The sequence below is a fragment of the Pteronotus mesoamericanus genome, unplaced genomic scaffold (genome assembly GCF_021234165.1).
Source record: "Pteronotus mesoamericanus isolate MK-2021 breed Mesoamerican mustached bat unplaced genomic scaffold, CSHL_Meso_final scaffold_85, whole genome shotgun sequence".
In the NCBI taxonomy this organism is placed as follows: domain Eukaryota; kingdom Metazoa; phylum Chordata; class Mammalia; order Chiroptera; family Mormoopidae; genus Pteronotus; species Pteronotus mesoamericanus.
This window is the reverse complement of record NW_026555329.1, coordinates 31,725,084-31,752,038: the sequence shown is the minus strand read 5'-3', so window position 1 is coordinate 31,752,038 and position 26,955 is coordinate 31,725,084. Positions and strand designations below refer to the sequence as shown.

At 33.5% G+C, this 26,955-nt stretch overlaps 1 protein-coding gene across 1 annotated transcript in view; it reads right to left on the bottom strand.

The window, feature by feature from the left end:
• Positions 1–406: 406 nt before the first annotated feature.
• Positions 407–26,955, bottom strand: part of GNAT3 (G protein subunit alpha transducin 3) — a 49,273-nt gene continuing 22,724 nt past the window's right edge. The window contains exons 4-8 of the mRNA XM_054563941.1: positions 18,074–18,231; positions 13,775–13,903; positions 3,895–4,024; positions 3,565–3,718; positions 407–648 (exon numbers count right to left, since the gene is read on the bottom strand). Coding sequence (XP_054419916.1) covers positions 458–648; positions 3,565–3,718; positions 3,895–4,024; positions 13,775–13,903; positions 18,074–18,231 — 762 coding nt within the window. The 3' untranslated portion in view covers positions 407–457. The remainder of the gene's footprint in view (positions 649–3,564; positions 3,719–3,894; positions 4,025–13,774; positions 13,904–18,073; positions 18,232–26,955) is intronic.

Genomic DNA, 26,955 nt, shown 5'->3' with positions numbered 1-26,955 from the left:
GGACTAATAAAAAACCACATGTAACATCTTTGAATATTTTCTATAGTACAGGCATAGTTACATTATCAACTAAAATAAATGCCTGTCAAAATTTGGCCAATGTAAGTAATATGGATTGCCTTGCATTTTTTATTGTTTAGTGATTAAAAATAAGCCACAATACAGAAATTAATTTTCAAGCAAATTCAATGTCAGTCGTATGTACTGATATAAACTAAAAAATGTATGAGTTTTCAGATCTGAAGATATAAGATGCCTCTCTCCTCAATGTCCTAGAGAAACTGAAACTGATCCAGATACAGGTTATAATACATTAAAACTTGGTGTGAAAACTTTTTGCTTTATGACACTACTTATATTTCTAGATTATCTATTAAAACTAAGCACATCACACAGCACCTTTCCTAGTATATCTTGAAAAACATTCATGAGCAAGAATGGAAGAAAAAAAGATTGATTAGAAAAGTCCACAGTCTTTCAGATTCTCTTTGATTATTATATCTGTCACTGCATCAAACACAAACTTGACATTTTGGGTATCTGTAGCACAGGTCATGTGGGAATAAATTTCCTTATCTTCTTTTCTTAAATTCAGGTCTAGAAACTGGTTCTTGATGTAGTTTCCTGCATCTTCAAATGTATTTGGCCCTTGTTAAAAGAAAATAAGTAAACATTAATTGCATTAAGATAAAATTATAAATATCAGTAAGTTTTAGGATGTTACTTTGTGTGCTTCTATTTGATGTACTCTGTATTTAAATAATCAATATTAGCAATGGCCAATTATTTGGGATTTATGCAACACCTACTTTGTGCTTGGAACTATACTTACCCACTGAGGGTTTCCAGTGGCTAAAATTTAACCTTTACATCAAAAAGCTCACAATATATTAGAAGTACTAATATATTTACACAACCAAGTGAGTGAGTGATAAAGTCTAAATGTATGTCAAAGGCTGTACCTGTATGTGTGTTTTAATGTGAACTAAATGATGTAAGAATAGAAATTATAGAGTGAACTACATAGTAAGGTAGAATTTGAGCTGAAATTTGAGGAATAGCTAGAAGAGCACAGAAAACTTTTATGAGTGAAAAATAAAAGTAAGAGTGAGAATGGACTGTTCCACTAGACTTTAAGGCAGGGTTGAGAAGTAAAAGCATTTTGGAGACTCTTCCTGGATGAAAATGAAAGATTTTTGTAGAGGGATTGCTGTAAATCAAGTAGAATAGATGGTATAGGACAAATTATGGACTATGTTCCTAAATAAACAAAGTAGCTAAAATGAGAAATAGAAGATTATAGAGAACTATTCTTGATTGATATTTTAGTAGAGTTAAATAAAGAGCCAATGAAAGCTGTGCTTGAGAAAGTTTATACTAGTAGCAGGACACAAAATGGATCAATTGGGAAAAGGCAGAAATAAATAGAAAGGCCAAGCAATACAGAACATCTAAAAAGGGCCCACTGATCATGTTATAACAGAATATGCTTAGTGGAGACCTCACACAGGATAAGGCAGTAGCATACAAGTTTTCCAAGGAGGTAATATTTGTTCCACACTTTATGGTTATCAGGAAAAAAATTCCTTGAGGGATGATCTTTAAAACAACGTAACAGCTAAAGGCCAAAACGCTGACAACACCAAATGCTGGCAAAGATGTGAAGCCATAGAAACTCTCATTTGTTGCTGGTGAGATTGCAAAATGGTATGGTTACTTTGAAAGGCAGTTTAGCAATTTCTTACAAAATTAAACATAGTATTACCATACAGTCCAGAAACTGTACCACTAGGCATCTACACAAAAACTTTCGTTGATACAAAAACCCGCATGTGGATGTTTATAGTATCTTTATCCAAAATTGTCCCAAACTGGAAGCAACCAAAATGTCCTTTAGTAGGTGAAAGGATAAAGAAAGTGGTTTGTTTATTAAACAAAATACTACTCTGGAATAAAAACAAACATGCTATCAACCTATGAAAAGATATGGAGGAAATGTAAGTGGACATTGCATTTAAAATTGAAAAGTGAAAGAAGTTAGAACATGCCACATCCTGTTTAATTACAGACACATGACCTTCTGGAAAGGGCAAGCCTATAGAAACAGTGGAAAGAACAGTGGTCCCCAGGGGCTGGTGGGGAGGGGAGCAGCACGAATGGGTTTGTAGGACAGTGGAGGTATTCTCTGTAACTCTGTAATGGTGGTTACACGACACGCATTTTGGCAAAGCCCACAGACCTGTACCATACAAAGAATTAACACTAATGCAAACTATTGACTTTAGTTAATAATGTGTCATCTGTTCATCAGTTATAACAAATGTACTTCAGTAATGCAAGATGTTAATAGGTGAAAGTGTGGGAGCTCACCAGAAAGAAGGAGTATATGGAAACTTTATCTTCTGTTCTAAACTAAAAACTGCCCTAAGAAGTAAATTCTAGTAGTTAAAAAAAAGTGTTATTATGAGTCTATATTTAATTTATACATTCAATATAGAATCATGATATTTAATAACCATGTGTGATTATTAAATCACACATGGTTATTAAATATATGTGAACATATAGTTAATATTTATAAATACAGAAGAAAGACATTGGCACTGATTATAGGCTAGCCATCTAGCTATTATGACAGAATGCCATACTCCTAGCATGGCTCCATCTAGTACCTGGGCTACCCATGTATCAGGTGGTGAAATCAGACTTGTATTTGTGTTTAAATTACAAATATTTCTATCTTACCAATTTCATTGACAACAGAGCATATAACTACAAAAAAAGTCTCCAAAGGGAAAATAATCCTCAACAGAACATGACATTTATAATCGTTGATTAACAAGCTCAGCGCTAAAACTCCAGGATCTTGGAAAATTGGAAAAAGAGAAGGTGCCACTATTTTTAAATTCATTTGTTCTATTTGTCAGGAAACTTAATTCAGACTTTGAGAAACCCCTGAGATCTAAAGCAACATTATGAGATTTCATTAGGAAACTATTAAAAATCCCAATTTGAGCCTTGACTGGAGTGGCTCAGTTGGTTGTGTGTCTACCTGCAAAGTGAAAAGTCACCAGTTTGATTCCCAGGAAGGCATATGCCTGAATTGTGAGTCTGGTCTCCAGTCGGGACACATGCGAGAGGTAAATGGTCAATGTTTCTCTCACACATCAATGTTTCTTTCCCCTCCCTCTTTTTCTCCCTCCCTTCCTATCTAAGAATAAATATATTTTTAAAAAAACCTTTAAAAAATTCCAGTTTGAAATAAAATTTACACTCCTACTATAACATTTAAGATAATAGTTTGCTAAGTTGTTTGACACACTACATGGAGTAGCAACCCCCATCTGTCTAAACTGCCTCCCACTTATTCATTATGGCTTTGCTTTAATGCAGACAACGTAGAGAGGTTTCCTTTTTATAAGATTCTTTCCAGTTAGGATCATACACATGATTAAAAAATTATCACACATCTCAATCTCTTAAATATTACATGTGAAGATCCAAACAGGAATATATATACATACAAGAATTTACTACTCTGTAATTAAATGAAAAGAATCTTACCAGTGTACTCTGGAAAGCAGATACTAAGATGCACTCTGGTCACTTTTTCTTGAAAGAGATCTTTTTTATTGAGAAACAGGACAATAGAGGTGGTTGCAAAGTACTTATGATTACAGATACTGTTGAACAAGTGAAGACTTTCATGCATTCTGTTCTGTTTGGTTTAAAAGATAAGAATGTGTAGAATTATTATTTGCAAAATTTTAATGCTGGGTATTATAAACAACGATCTAGAAATAACATCTTTGGAAGGCCTTACTTCGAAAATGTAGTAATATTGGAACCAAATGTTTGTTTTTCACCCTGGCCTTATTTTCCTCTTAGACTTACCACTTCTTCATCTTCCACAAGGACCATGTCATAGGCACTGAGTGCTGCACAAAATATAATGCATGTAACTCCTTCAAAGCAGTGAATCCATTTCTTTCTCTCAGATCTCTGTCCACCTACATCGAACATTCTTTAGAAAAATAAAAATAATAGAATAACAAATCTTACAAATATCCTCCATAATCCACATTAAAATTAATGTTTGGAGTTCTAAATGCATACTTCTATATCTTTAAAATGTATTCCTTTGATTTTTATTGATTATTAGCTTGATTTGGCCAATTTGCAACTCAAAGACTGAAAAATAAATTTCATTGTTTACATTTTTAATTCATGCAAACTATAGTAAAATAATTACATACTGACTTTGAACATGTGAGAAATTTGAAGTAATTTAGAGTTTTAGTAAGAAAGTAATTAACATTAGGAGATTTTGATGGCAGTCTATATATACTCCTATATTAACATAATCCACAAGAAGATTGAAAGCTATCATAGTCCAGGTACTATGATTCTTGCCTATTTTCTTAGCTATTCCCACATTCATTTATTTATTCATTCAAATGATTATGGTTTTGATCAGGGACTGGAAGAATTAATATTATAAAAATGGCCATGCTATTGATTCAGTGCAATCCCTATCAAAATCCAACAGTATTTTTCAAAGAAATAGAACAAACAATCTTAAAATTTGTATGGAACCACAAAAGACCCAAAGAGCCAAAGTAATCTAGATGAAGAAGAATAAAGTTGGAGGTATCATGCTCCTTGACTTCAAACTATACTATAAATCTATATTAATTAAAACAGTATGGTATTGGCATAAAAACAAACACATAGACACAATGGAACAGAAGAGAGAGCTCAGAAATAAATCCATACACTACCAAGGGTGTCCAATCTTTTGGCGTCTCTGCACCACACTGGAAGAGGAAGAGTTGTCTTGAGCCACACATTAAATACACAAACACTAACAAAAACAAAAAAATCTCATAATGTTTTAAATAAATATACAATTTTGTATTGGGCCACATTCACAGTCATCCTGGGCTGCATGCGGCTCGTGGGTTACAGGCTGGACACCCCTAGTAGACACTGTGCTAAACCTATGGACGCAAAGATGGAAGATAATATCGCTATCTTCAAAGAGCTCTCTGTTTTGTAGAGCAAAAAACAAACATATTATTATAGCATATTTAATAAATATCTTAATATACAAAATAGAATGTAAACCTAGAGGAAGGTTTAAGTCAGCCTGAGAGGTCATGAAACTTACTCATAGGAGGTGTTTGAAAATTTGTATTTTGATAAAAGGAACCATTGCAGACCTAGCAATTCAATACAAAAACTAGGAACTAAATTTTTAATGCCTCTCTTTCCCTTAACGTCTATATGGAACATCTAATTCAACCACTTCTTTCCAACTCCTTTTCTCTTGTATATGCCACTCACACTTTTGACCAGGGCTACTGCAAGAATTCTGCTATTCAATGGTTTCTTTCCCCCTTAGAATTAAATACAAAATGGCTTGATGGCCACTAAGGTTTCAACTGTTTAAGTTCTTATTTACCTAGCCAAGCTTAGTTCATAACACTTTCCTTTTTTTTAAAACAGTTCAATCATAAGGCTATTGTTTCAGTTCCTGAAATAAAAACCTAACTTTTTTCTATTTCAGGATTTTTACAATCTACCTATTTTTTATATTAACATGATTTCCTTTTTCCTTACACAACACTTCTCCTTTCTCAATAGATCTCAATGTCAATATCTCCTCCACAAGAAGGCTCTCTCTATCCCTCATTTAATATTACATCAGTCTCTTTATTTCATTTATAGTAATTGTTACAGTCAGTCATTTATTGGGTTGGTTATTTATTTTTTTACATGTTAAATATCTATTATGTTCCTACTAGATTGTGGCCTCAGGAGGGCAAGGACCTTGTCTATATTAGTGACGGCTACATCCTCAGTGCCAGGCACTATGACTGTTATATAATACACATGCAATAAATATTGGCTAATAAATGAGTATTCCATGTGAATGGGATGGACGTGATATTTTTATGTAAAGTGCACATGCAAGTCAAGGAATGAGAGAGCACGATGTGTTTGGGATAAACAAGTAATTTATATTTTGGGAACACAAAGATTAAGGTAAAAATTGCCCTGGCTGGTGTGGCTCAGTGAATTGAGTGCCAGAGTATGAGGCAGGGGGTCGCTGGTTCATTTCTGTCAGGGCACATGCCTGGGTTGCGGGCCAGGTCCCCAGGAGGGGGCACATGAAAGGCAACCATACATTGATGTTTCTCACCCTCTCTTTCTCCCTCCTTTCCCCTCTAAAAATAAATAAATTAAATCTTTAAAAAAATTAAGATAAAACCATTGAGATACATGACCTGATAATTAATCATTTATTCAACACGTATTTATTGCTTCTACCAGGCAGGAGAGAAAGATTCAATCTCAAGAACCTCTTATCCTCTTATCTGGTGTTGGTGGTGTTGCTAGTGGGGGAAGGTGTGTGTTTGTGTATAGACTTAGGGTATCCATATACAATAGGACATATTAGAGGTGGGTTGTAATTTGAAATGGAATGATTAGAAATGCAGAATATGATACTTATGTAAAAACTTAAGAAAATTAGATTTGAGGGATTGAGTCAAATGGATGCCTGGGGAAGGAAGTTCTGGGTAGAGGCAACAGAGGAAACAGCAGAGCAAATGGTCCAAGCAGACAAAAATAAGCCCAAGGCATTAGGCTCGAAATACATTTACTGGGTCTTTTATACTATGTGAGAAAATGATACTTTATATTGCAGCCAATAGGGGACTCTGAGAGAGTTTTGCATAGGAAATTAACTTTTTTTGTTGCTGTTTCTGTTATTATGTTTTGATCACTGTGATCTGAAGCTGGAAGATAGATTTGAGGCAAAGAAATAAATTATGGGACTTTTGTAATAGTTTAACAACAAGATATTAACAAGAAGCATCCAAGCTCCACAGAGTTTCCAAAGGTAATAGCTATACTTGGAATAATAAGTGTCAATCAGTGGACTTACTGAAGACAATTGAAAGTACTGTACATTGCATGTCTCTACTACTTCACCCTTCTTCACAAGTGAACCAAGTAGAGAACAGACATATAGAACTAAAACTCCTCAAATATATGTATATAGTGTGTATATACAAGGTGGGGAAAAAATAGGTTTACAAAACACAGGGTTCATTCTTGTATTATTTAATAATTATTGTGTTATCTTTCATACGAACAACCATAAACCTACTTTTACCCCACCCTGTATGTGGATAGATAGGCAGGTTTATAGATAGATATGCACCAATGTAAAATCACTCCATTCAATAGTAGATTGAAAGAGAAGATGCTCATTAATATTTAAGAGTTTAATAGTCACATGGTTTAGAAATTTAAATTGTGTTAATAAAGGCCATTATATGTGCTGCCAATTACCAAAGCCTCTGTAGTTTCAGGCTTGCAATATAAATAGAGGAAGAGAATGGGGTTTTTATTTTAAGGTTCTGAAATGTGAAATGTGAAATATTAACCAACAAATTTATTTTTTTAAATCAGTCAACATTCTTATTTAAGCAAGGATAATAAATATGCATTCAGACCTTTAAACTTTTAGTCAAATGTTTTGTTAGTCCTTAAAAGTAATCTTAGTCTTTTTTCAAACTTTGAGAAATAAAGTTTTATCTATTGTTTTATTGAAATTACATATATTAAAATTAACCATAAGATGTGGGATAAATAAAAATAATTCAGATTATAACTTATTTCCTCCGTAAATCTCTGCCTTACCAATTGTAATGTTTTAATACAACGCAACTTGTATTGAACTTACTCTTTGCCAAGCATAAGCATTCTACAACAATTAACTCATTTAAACTTTACCGTAAACTTACAAAACAGGTACAATTATTAGCTATATTTTTCATATGAGCCTTTTAAGCAATTAGCCCAAGCCTTCTTAATTCAACTAATATTTGTTTGGTGCTGCTATGTAACAGGCACCATGGCACGTTCTGTGGGAATGGTACTTATGCTGGGAAAGTTGTTAAGCTTTGTTGTGAATCTCATTAAGTTTAAATCTACTTACTTAGACCAGAAGTCCCTGAATAGGACACACTGTCTGTAGTTAATTCTCAAACCCTCATCAAGTAAATTGCAATGATCTTTCCTGGAGAGTCTATCCTTCTTTCCCAGACCAGGCAGTACTTCTACCTATTGTCAACAAGTTACTGGGCAAACTCTCCCCCTTGCAGGTAGGTGTTTTTTCCTACTTTTCTAATGGAGATAGTATAGACAGTCTGGATTCTAAGTGTTGCACATATTCTCTATTTAATCAAATATAAATATATGATGGATCATTTGTTGGCAAAGAAATGTGATAATGTGATTGGACAAAGATGCATTAACTTGCAGATTAACTTGGTGAATCGAGGATGGAGTATACATCATTAGGATCACTGGGTTTAAACTTACGGTGGCTTTTTCAAACTAAAACCGCTCTTTGCATTCCCACCCACTAGATTTTAACATGTGAGAACCTCCATAATTCTTTTCTTTTTGGCTGCAATCCTCTCCTCAGGGTTTGCCTCCATGGTGGGTGTCCTATAATGGAAAGCTAACTAATAATGGCATTAGGACAAAGGTCACTGGCTGAGTGAGATGTTTGTACTGAGAGCCCAACGTTCAAATTCCACAGTAAAAATAATGATGTCAGAGGAGCTAATTCACGAGACATCGTGATTAAATTTTCTCCACAAAACAGGGCTTGGGTTAGTCTTGTTACCATTTGTTTTGAGCCTCTTTTTCTCTGCTTTAATGGACAGTGAAGCTATTTCCATCCATTCTGATGAATACTTCCTTCATTTAATCACATTTATATTATTAATCAAATATAATCAAATCTTGCAAATCTGAGAATATTCTTAAGGTGACTCTGGATAACTGCTCAGGTTTCTTGCATGATAACCAAATATGTTACCTCAGACAGAATAATCTTATTTCTTTTATGCCGATTTTTTTTTTTAATTTTTAAATTTTTTTTTACAGAGTCCCTAGTAATGAAAACATTACTGAGTTGAAATGCTCACTAGCAAATCAGACCAAAAGCTGGAATTTTGCCTCTATATTGGTCCTTCTGAATATTATGTTAACTTTAAGAAAAGTTATATTATGCTTTTCTGCTATTGTAGTAATTTGTTTCTCATACATCAATTTTCCCCTTAGTGTTTCCTTTAAATTTTAATTTGAGGCTTATGTTTAAAGGTATAAAGTGTAATATCCTATTGTAACAACTAGAGGATTCCCAGAGTAGAGCATTTAATTATTATATATTTCACTGAAGAAGTAATTTTATATATGGGTGTGTGTATATTCCATCATGACCATTCTGTGAAAAAAAAATAGAAACCAGACAGAAACTCATATACTTGCTGATGAACATTTGGTTTAGGCAAATCTATATGGAAAATAAATGAGGTGAATGGACATGTGATACAGCTTTAATACCCTTAATTCCATAAACTTGTTAAGGTAACCAGAGTGCCATAATAATGTTGAAGGGAACTTGAAGTTCTCCTTTTGAGTAAAGGTTTTTGTTTTTGTTTGGGTAATACATATTTCCTTATTAGGTAAGGTACTTAAGGTAGGGTTCTTTTTTTTTTTGTATTTTATTTAATCTTTATTTTATTGTTTTGTTTTTAAATGTCTGAAATGTATGATGCATCCAAAAATTGACCAGCCAGGATTTTGAGTAATAGCTGAACATCAATAATTTGTTAAATTGCCCATAGTATTAATGTAGGTCAAGTCATCAGAGTTTTATGGCTTTAAATTAAACAGTTGAGTAATCAGTTGAATTTATAGTCCATTTTAAATAATCAGGAAGCTTTTGAGTTTTATGGGTTTTTATAACAATTGGCTAAATATTTACCTCACAAGATTATTCATACTTCATATCAGAATAGATTGTTATTAACCTGCTCTTTACAGTGCTTGCAGAATCATTATATAATATAAGATAGCTAAAAACCAATAATGCTACTGCAGCTAACTCATTTGGTATATGTTTTTGCTATCCTATAACCTTGTGATTTTCTTGGAAAAATTATAATTATTAACATCTATATATTTGACCGAAGAAAAATAAGATCTAATCTGAGTTGAAATTTATTTTCAACTATTCTGTTGAATGAGATTTATTCAATTTATTAATTGTGGTTATTTCACAATTGAGATAACTTCTTAAAATGGCTACATACATCACAGGGACAATGAGTGGATCTGTGTTATCACTTCACAGTCAGAGCAAAAGGCCTAATCAAGTCTTTCTCTTGTGCCCAGTTCTAAAAATTAGGGTAGATACTTGCAGACATAAAGTATGTGCACAGGAGTCATTCTAAATTCCTTAATTGCCTGTAATTAAAAAAACAGAATCAAAAGGACTCACAACCATAGGGAGTCAGGGTCTCTAAACTCCCATAATCGTTAATACCATATTTAAATGATTTTAAAGAATTCCGTAAGATATAATTGTATTTTTAAATATTTTATAATATAATTTAAATATTTAAAAATTTTATTGTTTAAAATATTTTGTAGAGAAATTTTCTGTGTTCTCTTCCTTATAGAAGATGTCTTTAATAACTTACCCTCTTGAGTCAGAAGGCAAAACCTATTAAGGAAAGAAAAGAGCTGGAAACTGGTTTTAGTGGGTGGCAAAGAGGTAGCAATTGCATAGTGTAGAAAATGTTATGTCAAAATAAGTGCTAACTGTGCTTCATAATCCGATTCACAAACATATTGCATTTTTGCATTGATACTTAATAAAGAATTAGTAAAACCTTTCTCATTCCTCCATAAGAACTAGAAGTATATGAAAGTAGACTAGGAGAACACATTCCTATATGACAAGACAACATGTACAAAATTAATGACAGAACTACAAAGGGATAAAAAAATAAAATAAAATCATGTACCAATGGAGGTCTACGGGTCTAATCTGAAGAGGCTTATTGTGCGTAAAATATATCTTTAAAATACTGTTTTTTAAAAAGTATGCTAATGTAGTCTACTAAGAATATCAGTTTTATAAATTTTTGAATATATTTATATTTAATACTGAGTGAAATAGATATTCCAGAAAATAAACACGATTTCTGAGGCTTTGTGTGTTCATTGGCAATCATCCTGTACACTGGTTTTAGAATCACAGACTTGTGAAGTTCAACAGATGCCTGTCAACTCAAAGATATATCCCCAACAAACTCTCATTTAATTTTATTTCTCCTTCTCTCTTCTCTCTGAAAGGGATTATGAATGACCAACAACATTAGAAGAAATACCTACTTTTTAAAAAGGGAATGGTTTCCACCCCAATTTAGACTGCATATCACTCATAGCCCATTAGTGCTATGCAATGTAAGAAGTGTGGTCTTTGAAGTTATAAAGTTGTGCATTCTAATCACACCTCTAGCACTTCTATGTTTGATCTTGGAGAAGTCTTTCACCTAGTTTTAGCTTCCATTTCTTAATTTTTTAATCTTTGTAAGGATAGCAATGCCTACTTCATTATGTTACAGTGAGAGCATAAAGACAGTGTACACAGAGTGAAATAGTACATTTATTCATCCAGCAAGAATTGACTATATGCCTAATCTGTGCTAGCCACACTGATCATCACAGAAGACAGAGCTGTAAACAGACATGGCTCCTGGCCTCCTGGAGCTCAGAGCATATGAGGCAGAAACAGAAACAAAAAGAGCAAACTGAAAAACTGAAAGAGAAAAAAGGCAATTTTATATAGTGATAAATTTTTAAAAAGACAAGAAAATAGTGCCATATATCAATGATGTAATGACATCGGCTCATATGGGCGCAGCTACTTAGAGCTGTTACTTTGTATTTTTTCCCAACTCTACATTAGTGACACCATGTTGGTAGGCTGAAATTGGCCATTGTCAGGGTATTTACACCAAGAAAATCATCAAGGGCCATTAATCAGCCTTTCCTCTCCTCTTGCCCCTGCAAGCTTGTTCTTACACTTTTACCAGCGCACTGCTACATGTACTAGTGACAGGGATATGCAAGAATGATTGAAGGATGGTCAAGGCTCCCTGTTGAGCTAGCTTGAAGACTTAAGATAAATAGAAGCCAGTGCTTGCAGAGATCCAAGTTCAGAACGTTTATAAGACAAGGAGAAGAGCAAGTACAACAGCTCTATGGCTTGAATGTTCAAGGAATAGCTGTATAAAAAAAGATAATTTATGATGGTGCCTATATCTGAGAAGATACTAAATTGATTGGTGATGTAGAGAATGACCAGAGTTGTGAGCTTGTAAGTGTTCAACATGTGATGTTAATTTTTAAAACTGACATCATCAAGACAGTCTATGATCTGGAAAATTCTATTACCTTATGTGAGATATTCTAACATCAAGTTATAACTTTCTGCCAGGACTTTACAACAAACTCATTAGATAAGTAAAGAAAAAGTACCTTCGTTCCTTGACAACTTCTGCTAATTAATAGAGAACATTGATTGGGATCTTGGAAGGACTAGGCTCGAGGCCTACACCTATCTTTTGGTATGTGTTTCAGTGAGAAATTTGGAGGGGAGAAAGGAGAGTAAGAAAGAAAAGGCAAGTGTGCCAAAAATACTTTGATTGGCTTAGGGGAGGCGGAGGAGATAGGAGCAATTGGACTTGAGCTTCCAAAGGAAAACCCCAGAAACTGGATCAAAGATCAGGAGACTAGGGAAAGTAGTCGCCAAAGAGGAAATGCACCACAGGGATGACAGCACTGAAGACAAACTTTGCTTACACTGCCAACAGGGGGTATTGATGCCAGTCTTTGCAGTCCTTCTATATTGTTTGATCCTTCAAAAAAAACTCTTTGTGGGCCTGAACTTTAGGTATAAATTTTGAAGAGTGTTCTTCCACATTAACTTGTAAAAATCCTGGCCATCTATGTAATAACTATTCTAATAATATATTGTGTCATACCAATTTTAATACTTAAAAAACCTAAAAACATTTATCCCACTACAATAAATTTTTCTTCACAAATTGATACAAATAATTTGTCAGCTTTTTTCTAGTTTTTCTATTTTTAAAAAATATTGTATTGCATACATGAATGACTTTATTAATTATACTTTAGTGACTTTTTTCATTATTAATGGATACATGCATAACATGGTTTTAATGTTTAATATTCTATCTTATCCATAATTGATAAGAGGGGGTGCTTAAGTGTCAAGGGACACTTTCTAACACAACAATATGGATTTCTATAGGTATTTCTTGGTATGTAAAGGGGTAATTTTGAAATAGATTTTCTATGAAGGTCTTCATAATGCAAAGGCAACAAAAATAATAGACACATTTTAATAGCCCTACTTAAAAGTTAGGTCTTGCTATTGCAGTAAATAGCATCATATTCAAATAATTCTCTTCTCAATTATTTGCATTTTTAAATTAAGGAAACAAATTAATAAGAATATTTCAAGCAAATGGGAAGGTTGGAAGGCAAAAGATATAGGACCTCTGGCACCTGTTGCTTAAATGCTATTTAAATATGTTTCCTTTCTAAATCAGGATATCAGTTTCAAGTATGACAAAAACAAAATCTAGCTCCCACCTGCTCTTGGAAGGAAGGATGGGGCTCAGGATGAGGGTCGCCATGTGAGGCTACAAGAGGGCAGTAAAGGTCAGTGGTACTGAAAGTAAACTAGGCCTAGTGAGCAATCCCAAGGACTCACAGCAGCTGAAAATGAGTTAGAACTTTTCTCTGTGTGGAAATATTGAACATGACAGATTTTCTGTTGACAGTTAGGAAAGACATTTGCTTATACCTGAAATGAAGGTCTTTAAAGGAGAATTGAGTTTCAATAATTCCAGTTGTTTTTACTCGAGAGTGTAGAACATCTTGCTCATTTGGGACATACCCAGGAGCTGTTATTCTGTCCAAATCATTAAGGTAGCTAATAAAAAAACAAAAACAAAATAAAATAACATACATATTTTTAACTTTGCCTTTGAAGATACCAGGGTTTAGTACAAATGATTTTTTTTCCATTTGGGGTCTGTTAAAAGTATTAACGTCCAGGCTGGTAATTTTCAAACTCTGCTCATCAGAATTACAAGAGCTTAATGGAAGGGATGTTGCAGAATATTGAGTGTGGTCCACAGCTGACCAGTGGGGGTGGAGGCCTCTTTTAAAAGTAAAAAGATAAATGCTGCCTTAGCTTGCATTCTATGAGGCATATGTGATAGGTTTGATGGTGTATAAGTAGACATTTGAAAGAAAAGTTCTCTCTATTAGACTTATATCATCCAAATGATGTAATGGTGATCACTAGTCTAGTAATCACAAGACTAGTCTCAAAGTGTTATAGTTTGTATTTAGGAACTTTAAATTTTAAGAAACAAAATTTTGACTTTCTTGCTGGTTCACACTGGAACTAATTCATGACATATATTACTAACCCTTGAGACAGCATTCTTGGGGATAGAAAACTGAGCCTACACTTTGCCCCCACTCCTACCTCTTCTACTGTTCCATTGATGCATTAGTGTGTCCTACCCTTCACTGGAGGCCATATTTAAAAACCCTACTGTTACCAGGCTGAATACTATCCTTTTTCTGCTTACAGTGTCTAGGAGTGATGAGAGGCAGGAGTAGGTCTGATTAAGCAGTGTGCTCTATGGGAAGAGTCTGTTAGATTAGAGGAAAGAAACAGTTCTTAGCTTCATCCTTGAAACCAGATAATGTTTTTTGACTAAAAGAAATGTTCATTGCTTTAAAAATGGTTGAAAACCACTGTTACAGACTTTTGATACAGAGGCTTTAGTAGCTTAGCAATATGGCTATTTCTGTGAAAATGTTATACAGAGATAGTAATAGACTGGTGAGGCTTTTATGACAAAATTTGCCATTATATTGAACCAAGTTTACACATACAGCTTAAATAGAAAGATAAGTATGGGATTACATCCATAAAGACAGAATTTGAGAGGTAGAATCCAACTGAATATTGTATATTTAAAAGTTGAATTTTTCAGAGACTAAGTTAAATAGCTGTTTATGCCTTAGCACCTACCATAATGCCTTAAAAAAGCAAAGCTATTTAATCATTTGTTAAAAAATAAACTCAACAGCAACACAGATAATTTATTCTTAAAGGATCTTTCTCCTTTTGAGCTGAAATAAACTTAGAATAGGTAAGTACCCCTAAGGGATTTTGGCCAAGGACAAAGAGACGATCACACTTCAGAAACATGTATGTGTATAATGTGAAAATATATCACTCTGTTGTCTAATAAAGTTCAATTCTCTTAAAAAAGAAAAAAAGATATAAATATATCATAATAAAATACTGAAATATTTTTCTAGCTTGTCCATTTTCTATTTTGTTAATCTAATTCCTTTGTGAATTCCCTATGGACAAAATCTACATTGGTGGTAGGTATACTGTTGGTCAATTGGTTCATGCAGGGGCAAAAACTAAACAAAACAAAAACATACCTGCTATGATAGATATTAAATTCATTTTAATAGCCAAATGAATGCTTTGGTAAAGAAAGACACATTTGCATATATAAATCATTTCAGACAAAGCAGAAGTGTTAGCAGAGTGACAGATTTGCATTTAAAATGTTTGTTTTTATAAACAAATATAGGATTCAGGTGCTCAAGCATGTGGCCTAAAAGTTAAACCAAATCAGAGGCCCTAAATATATATAACTCAAATTACTTAAAAAAAACAACAACCTGATTCTTCTTCTATTCATGTAAAAATGCTATTTTTCCTGGTCAAGTCTATGTTAAATCTTAAAGCATATGGAATTTCAGTAGCACACTAGACAGCCTCAGTGAGTAAACCCTCAAGCATTAATTAAATTCTTTCCCCTGTTTTCCACTGTCGTGATGCTTTTCCTTCAGTTTGCTAGTGGTTATGGTAGGGGAGGTGTTATGTTGCTAACAATATTATTTTTTCTTACACTGCTTACTACCCATCTCTGTTAGCTTCAACTTGAAGGGTCTCTATGTTTGAGAAATTAACAAATATCTCACTTTTACCAAAAAAAAAAAATGACAGAAAGAGGGAGAAAGGAAGAAAGAGAAAAGAGGAGGAAAAGAAAGACAAGAGAAGAAGGAGAAGGAAGAGAGAAAGAAAGAGGCCATTGCTTTATATAATCCATATGAAATAGACATGGGTTCGTACCAATCTGATATTATATTTACTAGTTTTGAAATGTAAATGTTACTCAGTATTTGAGAAAGATCTTCTGTTAATTTTTTGGAAGAAAAAATATCTATTCAATTATTTTATTTTCTTAGCAAGCTTTTACTTAATATTCCTTTTAAGGACCCATAAAAACAAAAAAGCTAACATTTAATTTTTTTGATTTTATGTGAAATCATTTTTAGACATGGCTGGGGGGTGGTGCTAGGGGAAATCAGCTTTGCTGTTGTTATTCTACTTTCCTGAAACTCAATCTGGATAGTTAAAAACCATTCCATTATTAGGAAAATTCACAAGATGGGTGCAAATAGATATTGTGTACATGTGTTTAACTTGAAGAACAGATAAATTGCTCTTTATATGAATCTATATGATAGTCCCAGTGTAAAATATATCTTATGTGTCAAAACAAAGAAAAGAACTAAAACTGAATATTAAAAATAATAGAAAATACAATGAAATGTCATTTTACCTGCCCATTTTGACTATAATATTAATTATTTTTTGCTATCAAAGAGCGAAGAGTTTGGTAAACATATGATAATATAATTGTAAACATATTTCTTATGATATTTTAAGGGAAAATCATGTTAAATCAATAATGTGTATATAAAACTAATTATAGCTGTCTATCATCTATCTACCTAATTTATCTAATATTTTTCCCTTTTCCAGAACTTTGCTAAGCAAATTTTTATGAAAATATTACATATTTTCATTTCTTGTTAATTGTGACTACTTCTGTCAGTGATTCATATAGAAAAGCAATATTTTCTATACTACAAAGGGTCCTCTTAGTATTAAAATGTGACTAGGTACTGAGACACATAAAAAGTTTTTTAAGTTTATATAATCACAGGATGATATTCATTCTCTACTTCTTTAGTGAGGCAAGAGCTAGTCAAGGGTAATGTGCCCATTGGGTTTGGAATTTAAAATGAATGTGAATGAGTAATCACAGAAGGCTGTTATCTTTTCCTAGAATTTATATGGTTTGTTTTCTCTCCATAATCCTTCTGCCCATCATGATTAAAAATCTGAAATATCATGCAAGTTTTATTATTTTGTCCTCAAATAATCTTTCTTTTTTTTCACTTTTGCATTATTTTTTTTTTTTCTTTTAAGGTTGATGGAGTGTTCTGTTGGGGATTCATCAAAAGGACTCTATACCTTCTTACATATTCATATGCATGGACAGAAATATAGAATTAATAATTAAATTATATTTACATGCACATACATATATACACATATCATAGATATATGACAATGGGATAAGAACCACTTACTAAAATAAAAATAAAATTATTTTGATAGTGAAATTATAAATAATGCCACCTCCTAATTTCCTTTTGGCTAATAATTGCTAACTGGATGATAGCTATGAAAATTATATAATCTTTCTTGAGACTCAAAAAGAATTCCAAAATATACAAATGTTGTGGATTTCAATACCTTATTTCTAGAACTCTGTACCATGTTCCTTGAGCCAAAGGAACCCCAAAGCATCATCATTAATAAGATTACTTTAGAGCACGAGTTCAGTAACATGAATAGGGATGAAATGAATAGCCCCAGACTTAGTGTGCATGTCACCGATCTGCATTTCTGTTGAGCATGATGCAAAATGATTGATTGATTCTTTTTATTTCAGAGAACATATTTAAAACATGAATATATCAGGAAAATAGTTTCAAATTAGTTATTTAAAATGCTTTCCTGGTTATATTCTTTTACATCTCATTTTGATCTTTTTTGTTTCTCTTGAATTATTTTTTATTTTAGTATAATAACATGTAAAGCCATTTACTTTTGTCATTTGTGGTTGCAAAGGCAGAGTATACAGTTATAATTCTTAACTTTAAATATTTCAACAACAATTCCCATCAAAATATGTTTACTTACTAAGCTGCTGAATCATTGAGCTGATATTCAGATGACCTCCCAAAGCAGGCCTGAAGTCCAGGGTCTCTCCATAATCGTTTTATCACCTCAGCTAGTTCAGGCGTCATTCCACCATCTCCCAGGGCGTGTGCTATTGCATAGAGTTGTTGTTGGTCTTCCTGTGGCAATGTGTTTAAGAAAAGAACAAAAATCTGTTGTTATTTGAAATAACATTCTTTCTTTAAAAAAAGAGCATTACAATAGGAAGATTTTTTTAAAAGATTTTATTTATTTATTTATAAAGGGGAAGGGAGGGAGAAAGGGAGAGAAACATCAATGCGTGGTTGCCTCTAGCATGTTGCCTACTGGGGACCTGGCCGGCAACCCAGACATGTGCCCTGACTGGGAATTGAACCAGTGACCATTTGTTTCACAGGCCAACACTCAAACCACTGAACCACACAAGCCTGGGCTCAATAGGATGACTTTATATTATTTCTTTAGGTAATAATTCCATTGAATATCTCTTCAATATGTCTTAAAGTTAGTAAAACTAAAGTTCCTTTTAATCATTGGCTGATACCTGGAAGAGTACACCATTGCAAAAACTAATACATTTAAATATTATTATTTAAAAGAAAGGATATTTTGGTACATATAAGTAACTTTTGAATATGACATGAAAAGGGATAATAATACTTTAGTGTAAATCTATTACACGAAAGGTCCTGACACCAGGACATTTACCCAAACAAAATAAGCTCTCAGATGCTCAAAATGCTCTAAAAGGGTAATGGATCTGATCTAAATTGGTTTTTCTTTTATCATAGCCTTTTTTTTTCCCTAGGAAATAAAAATGCCATGAAAAATTTAGAACAAAAATGGACAATAAGACTCAATACTCTAAAATTGTGCTTAAAAATTGATATTCGGTATTACTTGCCATCATGTACCTTACTTAGATTAACCATATAAACAAGTAATGGTTAATATTTTGATCCACTAGAAGTTTTGAACATCTATGTAGTATATTGTTAATTGCATACCTTTGGGGCAAATTAATAGGGCAGTGGTCAGATTTCATGAAAAACAAAAGAGAAGAAAAGGACATTTGGGGAAACATGGATAAACCTTCAGAATGTTATTCTAAGTAAAATAAGCCAGTCGGAAAAAGCTAAGAACCATATAATTTCATTTATATGTGGAATATAAAATTGAAACTCACAAATCAGGCAGACAACAGTATAGTGGTTACCACAGAGAAGGGGATGGGAGGGTGGTAAAAGGTAAAGGAGACCAAATCTATGGTGACAGAAGGCGGCTTGACTTAGGGTGGTGGGCACACAGTGCAATAGACAGGTCATGTGTCCTAGGAGCGTACACGTGAAACCTGTATGACCCTATTCACCAATGTTACCTTAATAAATTTAATAAAGTTTAAGAAAGCAAACACCGTGTTAGTCTTAATGAGATATTTGGACCTGGCAAGAGCAGAAAGAAATAAAAGTACACTGAGTAAACAATATGGCTTAGAGTTTATCTAAAGTAATTATCAAATCTATTTTGTGAGAAAAACATTTTATAAGACCAAGAATTTGAGTTTCAGAATAATTACTGGCCATTATAGACCAGGCAAAAAAAGAAGAAGGGGCTCAGATTCTGGTTGTCAGACTCCAAAATTTATACTCTTTCCTGCACATGTTATATTCTCAAGAAAGTACATGCACTATCTTACACAATTCTCAATGACAGTCCGTAGACACTATTTTTTCCCCATTTTACGAATGAGGACTTGAAATTAGGTGGTCAATTTGACAAATCATTAAAGACAACAAGCATCAGAAGAAGAATCAAACCCAAATATATTTTGTGCAATGTCAGGAGTATGTCCAATAAGAACTTGCTGGTTTTCTGATGCATTTTAATTTATTATTATTTTAAATTGATCCAAGTTTATTTCACTGTTTTATTAAAAATCTACTCTTTGCATGAAAAACTAAAGGTATGTTTCTTAATGTTAGAGAGAGGCTCTGTTAAGACGAAAAATCTTAAAATTGTCTTCCTTCACATTGGGATTTTATTGTCAAACCAAACTGATTAAATGACCATTAGGCCAAAAATTTTGAATGGCCCAAATCAAATGCCTGACCCCATTTTCTTGCATCAGCACAGGGTAAGATCGAAATCTTTCTTCCTTATTAGTTAGATGAGAGAGAGAATTGCAAAGCCAGCAATATATGACGCAGCCACTTTTGCTGGCATCATCTTATTTACCTCTTTCCACTATGAAAATGTCATTTAGGAGAAATGATGCAATGAAATGGTTACTCAAAGAGTTTTGTCCCTGCAGGGAAAAAATTACATTTCCATTTTTAATTTAAATACACTTTGTTTGTATAGATATCATGAACATAGTCTCACCTTGAACATTTAAATGTCACTAAGTCTTCTTTGATGACCACATCAATTCTAGAATCTTCCTTCAGAGCAAGCAATCCTATCAATTTGTCTTTCTACATTTTTGTTTTTTACTTTATTGAATTCATAGCTGAAGTTGATGGCACTGATTCATAAGCCCATGGGGCACTTCTTAAAAATGCTGACACCAGGACCTTCACCCAAACAAAGTAAGTCAGAATTTCTTGGTGTCAGTTTCTGTGAAGATAATTTAAAAAAAAAATCTCTCAAGTGACAGAAATGTGCAGCCTGAGTTGGGAATCTTTGGCGATATACAGTTAAAAAACAAACAAACAAACATAAGTAATTTCTTATTAGACATACTGCGTTCCCATTGTTGAAGTTTTTTCTTCAGTTATTAAAATGCTGACACGGTAACTTAAAGCAGGGGTCCCCAACCCCTGGGTCCATGGGCCGTGGACCTGTACCAGTCTGTGGCCTGTTAGGAATTAGGCTGCACAATGGGAGGTGAACGGAGGGAGAGCTAGCGAAGCTTCATCTGTATGTAGAGCCAGTCCCCACTGCTCACATTACTGCCTGAGCTCCGCCTTCTGTCAGATCAGCCGCAGCATTCGATTCTCATAGAAATGTGAACCCTTCTGTGAGAAGTGTGAACCCTACTGTGAACTGTTCCTGCAGGGATCCTACGCGGTGTACTCCATTTGAGGATCTAAAGCCTAATGAGCTGAGGTGGAGCTGAGGGGGTGATGCTAGCGCTGAGGAGCAGCTGCAAATGCAGATTATCATTAGCAGAGAGGTTTGACTGCACAAAGACCATCATAATAAATCAATTGCTTGCCGACTCACATCAAAACCCTACCAGTGAGTGGCAAGTGACAGTTAAGCTGCATCTGGTGGCAGGCTATAAAACCATCTCCCTCCTTCCCCTGTCCATGGAAAAATTGCCTTCTATGAAACCAGTCCTGGGTGCCAAGAAGGTTGGGGACTGCTGATTTAAATAATGAAAACCCATGTGTTTAAGGGATTGGGCCCACCAAACAAATTTTTAAAATATATAACACCAAAATTAACAGGCATTATGAGAAGTTGTCATGCTCTTAGTAGCCAAATTGATTAAAAACTGAACTCCTACTGCTTATCTTACTGCCATATTTTAACAGCTCTAGTACTTTCCTATCAAACTCAAAATAAAAGCCAAATATGTTGGTATTGCTCACAAAGCTCTACATGTTTTGACCCATGTCTTTCTTTTCATCCTTAATTTTTTATCTCTCTTTCTCCCTCTGTCTCTCACTCCCACCCTCTTCCTGTCCCATTTCCTCAGGAACCACTGGACTCCTTACTGTTCCTTGAACTCACCAACGCCCCATTTCGGAGCTCTTTTCATCCTGTTGCTCACTTCCTGCCTCATTCAGGTCTCTTCCCAAATGCCAACCCTGTAAAGATGCCATCCAGGGCCACCCTTTCTTCCATTCTTCCATTGCTTTCTAGCCCCTTACACTCCTTGATTTTTTCATAGTACTTATTAATACTTATGTAGTACATATTTCTTTATTTTGTATCTTTTATATTAAGCTGTAAGCACCTGAAGTCAGAGATTTTATTATTTTGTTCACTACTGCATCCTTAAGACTAAGAACAGAACCTAATAAATAGTGCATGTCCCTAAAATATTGTTGAATGAATGAATCAATAAAATAAATATGCTAATTAACTCAGACCGTGTGTTCTAGAGAAATTTTAAGGGATCTCCAACAATTTCCCACACTTTTTCCTATAGCTCCAATGGGGGGTGAGTGGCATCCTGAAGAAATTTTATTTCTTTATGATTTATTTGGGAAAGTGTGGGAGTTATGGTAGTTCTGGAGCTGTTCCTTGGCAAGCAGGATATATATTTTCTCTACAGGTTATCCAAAACTCCCTCATCAATATTAGGGACCTCAGTTGATCCTTAAAGTTCATGAAACTCATTCTGAACCCTAGACTCATATTTCCAAAGATTACAAAAATATCTATCAGAGGAAGTAAAGAATACCATAGCCTAGTAATCCGGTGAAATGCCAGTTTAAAAATGCCAGGTTTGTTGCTACATATTTTCAGAGCCTTTTGTCACCAATATTTGCAAATTTCCAAGAAGGTGTAATATTGAATAGTATGTATGTATCTCAGACTTATTTGATCACAGAACTTTTATCATAGAGAATATTCAGGAATCAATACTCCTTGGTTCAGATTGTAGGGTTTACTTTGTGGGGCGATATGTCAAAAATGGTCACAAAAACACACAGATTGTGTGATAAAAGTGTGATAACATTTACTCCTCTTTTAAGTTGGTCTAGTGGATGTTTTAGATGTTCTAAAGTAGAATATAATAATATTCAGAGCGTGTAAATAGAAATTCAGTAAATGCCTTTATTATGGCCCCTCTTGTTTCTTCAGCTTTACTCTCTTTACAAGCTCTATATTAATGGAATTATTCTATTAAATTTTATACCAAAACTAGTAAGAACAAGCTGCCTTTTAACTTCAGATCCTCTCTCTCTCCTACTTCTCAGCTATAGCTCCAGAAATTTCTTTAAACTATTCCCATATCCTCTTCTCATTTCTCAACACATTTCAATACAGTCTGTGTCCAAAACTCTTCTGAAACCTCTCATTACATACCCAATGACCTGTATATTATTAAACCCAATAGATGCTTTTTACATATACTTCATTCTTGATGTTTCAACACAAATAACCTTTCTTTAGAAAAGTTGTCTTGAATTCTGTGATTCCACAAACTCCTGGTTTTCCTCTTACTATTCCATCATCTCATACATGGTTTTCTGTTCCTCTCAAATGACCAGAAAATGTTACAGTTTTTCAATACTTGTACCTGCGGCTCTATTCTCTTTAATACCCTTCCCAATCTAAATGCTTGCCCTCTGTCATCCTATTTTCTCAGTGTAATTATACGCTAAAATGTAAAGGTATGCTAATAACAGCAACATTTAGATGTCTGCCCAAAATAATGTCTTTTGAACTTCAAATGCACATTTTCAACTGCTTGCATATGTAGAGATCTCACAAAACTTATACAAACTCAACACTTCCAAAACAAAACCAATTAGTTCTCCCCAATCCCCACTAGTAATAGAATTCCCTTTCTCTGTAATTCTTTCCAAGAATGAGGAGGAACTCTTGAATAGCTCCACATCCAGCTGTGCTGACCTTTTGAGATAAATGATACTTTGTAATTACTTGTTCAACATGTCTTTCCTCTTTTGAGGGCAAATACTATTTCCATTTTGTTTACTAATTTTTCAGCATATCCCTGGTGCCTAGACAGATGTTTTTCATAAAAAATATCGATAGTTTAATGAAAATTGTTTTTTAAATGATGTTAGATATGGAGACTTCAATACATAAAGTATTAATTTGTCTATTTTCAAAGTGATTACTGAAAAATATTAATACCTAATATTTACTGGGAGTTTATATCCTGCAATAGTTTGTGTTTAAATGGATTTCTTATATTTCTGCTTTGTTTTATAATAATTGTAATTCAGTGAGAAAAGTGCTAACATTTTTGGATAAAAAATCTGAAATTAGAGACATTAAGTAACGTCTAAATTTATAGAACCAGTGACCAAAAAGCTCATGTAAATTTCCCGTCGAGTCTTTCTCTCCCTAAATAGCAATCTGTGTAATAATATACAAATGGTTATGTAAGAATTTATAACCTGTTATAAATGAACAAGTCAAACGTTATATACAAAGCTGTAGGAAAACAGAACTCTGAATGCTACATGTAGGTCAAGTATTTAGAAATCAATCTGTGGAATATGCAGTTTAAGCCAAATACAGAAAATGTATTAATTTTAAAATCAAATAGCAAAGAATATGATTAAAACTGCCATTATTTATGTTAATTTAAATCAAAATATGAACTATGTAGTACCTGATGTTTGATATTTGAGAACGTAGGTACTCCTGAGTTGTGCCAATTACTAAGTGCTGCTTAAATTAATCTGTTTATTCCATTCAGCATACAGTTTGAATAAATTACTTTGCTTTTATGTTTTAGTCAGCATAATGGCAGCAATGTACACAGTCTATTATCTTCACTCCACCTGAATGCCAGATCATTAAGACTCTCCACCAACAGATTTCAGGTCTTTAGTGATTACTGGTATCACTTATTGGCAAACACTGGGCTATATGAAGCATACAATATACTGAAATAAGTAGCAATAGGCAAGGTTGTGATTTCCAACTTCAATGATGCAAATATATGGAATATTACACATGCAACTAAAACATTATTAAATCATTCTCAAGGGAATGCAGAAGAAACACCTGTTTCAGGTATTATTATTGTATAGCTGAAACACGATAGTTATTACTAATATTTTTACAAAATACCTTGCAAAAGAAGAAGTACTCTAATAGAAGCCAGAAGTGGGTTTTGCTTTAAACTCCAACAATTTAAGGGATGCCAAATTGCTAATCGTTTGTGGTCCTTATTTTTTACATCTTTAAGTAAGGAGGTTATACCAGGTTGTCTCTTAATGGCCAGTTCAAAATCCTAGATTTGAAGGAAATGCTACGGTCAGAGTGATGACTGAACTACCCTTGAATAAAAACATGATCCCTAAGAAATAGAATGATAAAAAATGAAAGAGCATTGGAGTTCATTTTTTGCAAGTTCCCCTTTTCCATGTAGAGAAAAAACTATAACCTAGACAAGTAATTGACTTACTGAAACCAAGTTGTAGGGTAAGCTAAAAATCGAAGGAGAACCGACCAGAACTCCTGACTTTGCTTTACAAACTATTTGCCCTAAGGACATTTACATGCTCTTTGTCAGAAAGTGGCAGAACTAAATGGAATTTACTACTTCCTTTAAAATTAAGAGCATGAGAATCCTCAAAAAAATAAAAATTGGATTACTGTATGATCCAGCAATTCCACTTCTGGGTAGCTATAAGAAGAAAACAAAACACTAATTAAAAAAAAAACATGAGGATCCTTTGTTCATTGCAGGATTATCCAAAATAGCCTAAATATGGAAGCAACATAGATAGAAGAATGGATAAAAAATTGTTTTTTTATACACACATACAGCTATCTATCTATAAACACACATACACACATATATGTACAATGGAATATTACTTAGGAATAAAAAAGAATGAAATTTTACCATTTGAAACAATATGGATGGACCTAGAAGGTATTATGCTACATAGAATGAGTCAGAGAAAGACAAAAAGCTTATGAGTTCACTTTTATATGGGGGGGAGTAAAAATATATGAAGTAGACTAAAAGATACAAATTTCCAGTTATGAAATGAATAAATCACTGGGATGTAATATACAGAAGTAATAAAAAAAACCCTCCAAATAAACAAAAGCCCTGGACTGGATGGTTACACAGATGAATTTTACCTAACATTCCAAGAAGAACACCTCTCTTTCTCAAACTGTTTCATAAAATTCAAGAGGAGGAAAGGTTCCCAAACTCATTTTATGAGGCCAGCATTATTCTAATTCCAAATTTAGAGATAAAGCCTCTACAAAAAAAAAAAAAGAAAGAAAATTATAGGTCAATATCACTGATGAACATAGATACTAAAGTCCTCAACAAGATATTAGCAGACCGAGTACAGCAATGCATCAAAAAGATCATACACCACGATCAAGTGGGATTTATTCTGGGAAGTCAAGGTTGGTACAACATTCTCAAATCAATAAATGTGATACACCACAAAAACAAAATGAAGGCTAAAAACCACATGATCATATCAATACATGCAGAAAAAGCATTTGATAAAATCCAGCACCCATTTATGATAAAAACTCCAGGCAAAGTGAGAATAGAGGGAACATAACTAAACGTAATAAAGGCCATGTATAACAACCCCTCTGCCAGCATCATATTCTATGAGCAAAAACTAAAATTGTTCCCCTTAAGATTGGGAATAACACAGGGATGTCCACTTTCACCTTTTGTATTCAACATAGTACTTGAAGTCCTAGCCACAGCAATCAGACAAGAAGAAAAAATAGAAGAGATCCAAACTGGAAAAGAAGAAGTAAAGCTGTTAATATTTGCAGATTATATGATACAGTACATAGGGAACCCTAAATATTACACCAGGAAACTACTAGAACTGATAAATGAATGCAGCAAAGTAGCAGGATAAAAAATTAATAACCAGAAATCAGTGGTATTTTTATATGCCAGTAATGAACAGAAAGGGAAATTAAGAAAACAATATCATTCACAATTGCTACAAAAAGAATAAAATATCTAGGGATAAATCTAACCAAGGATGTAAAAGACCTATACTCAGAAAATTTTAAGACATTGAAGAAATTGAAGAAGATACAAATAAGTGGAAGTACATACCATGTTCATAGATAGGAAGAATCAACATCATTAAAATGTCCATAACCCAAAGTAATCTATAGATTCAGTGCAATTCCTATCAAGATTC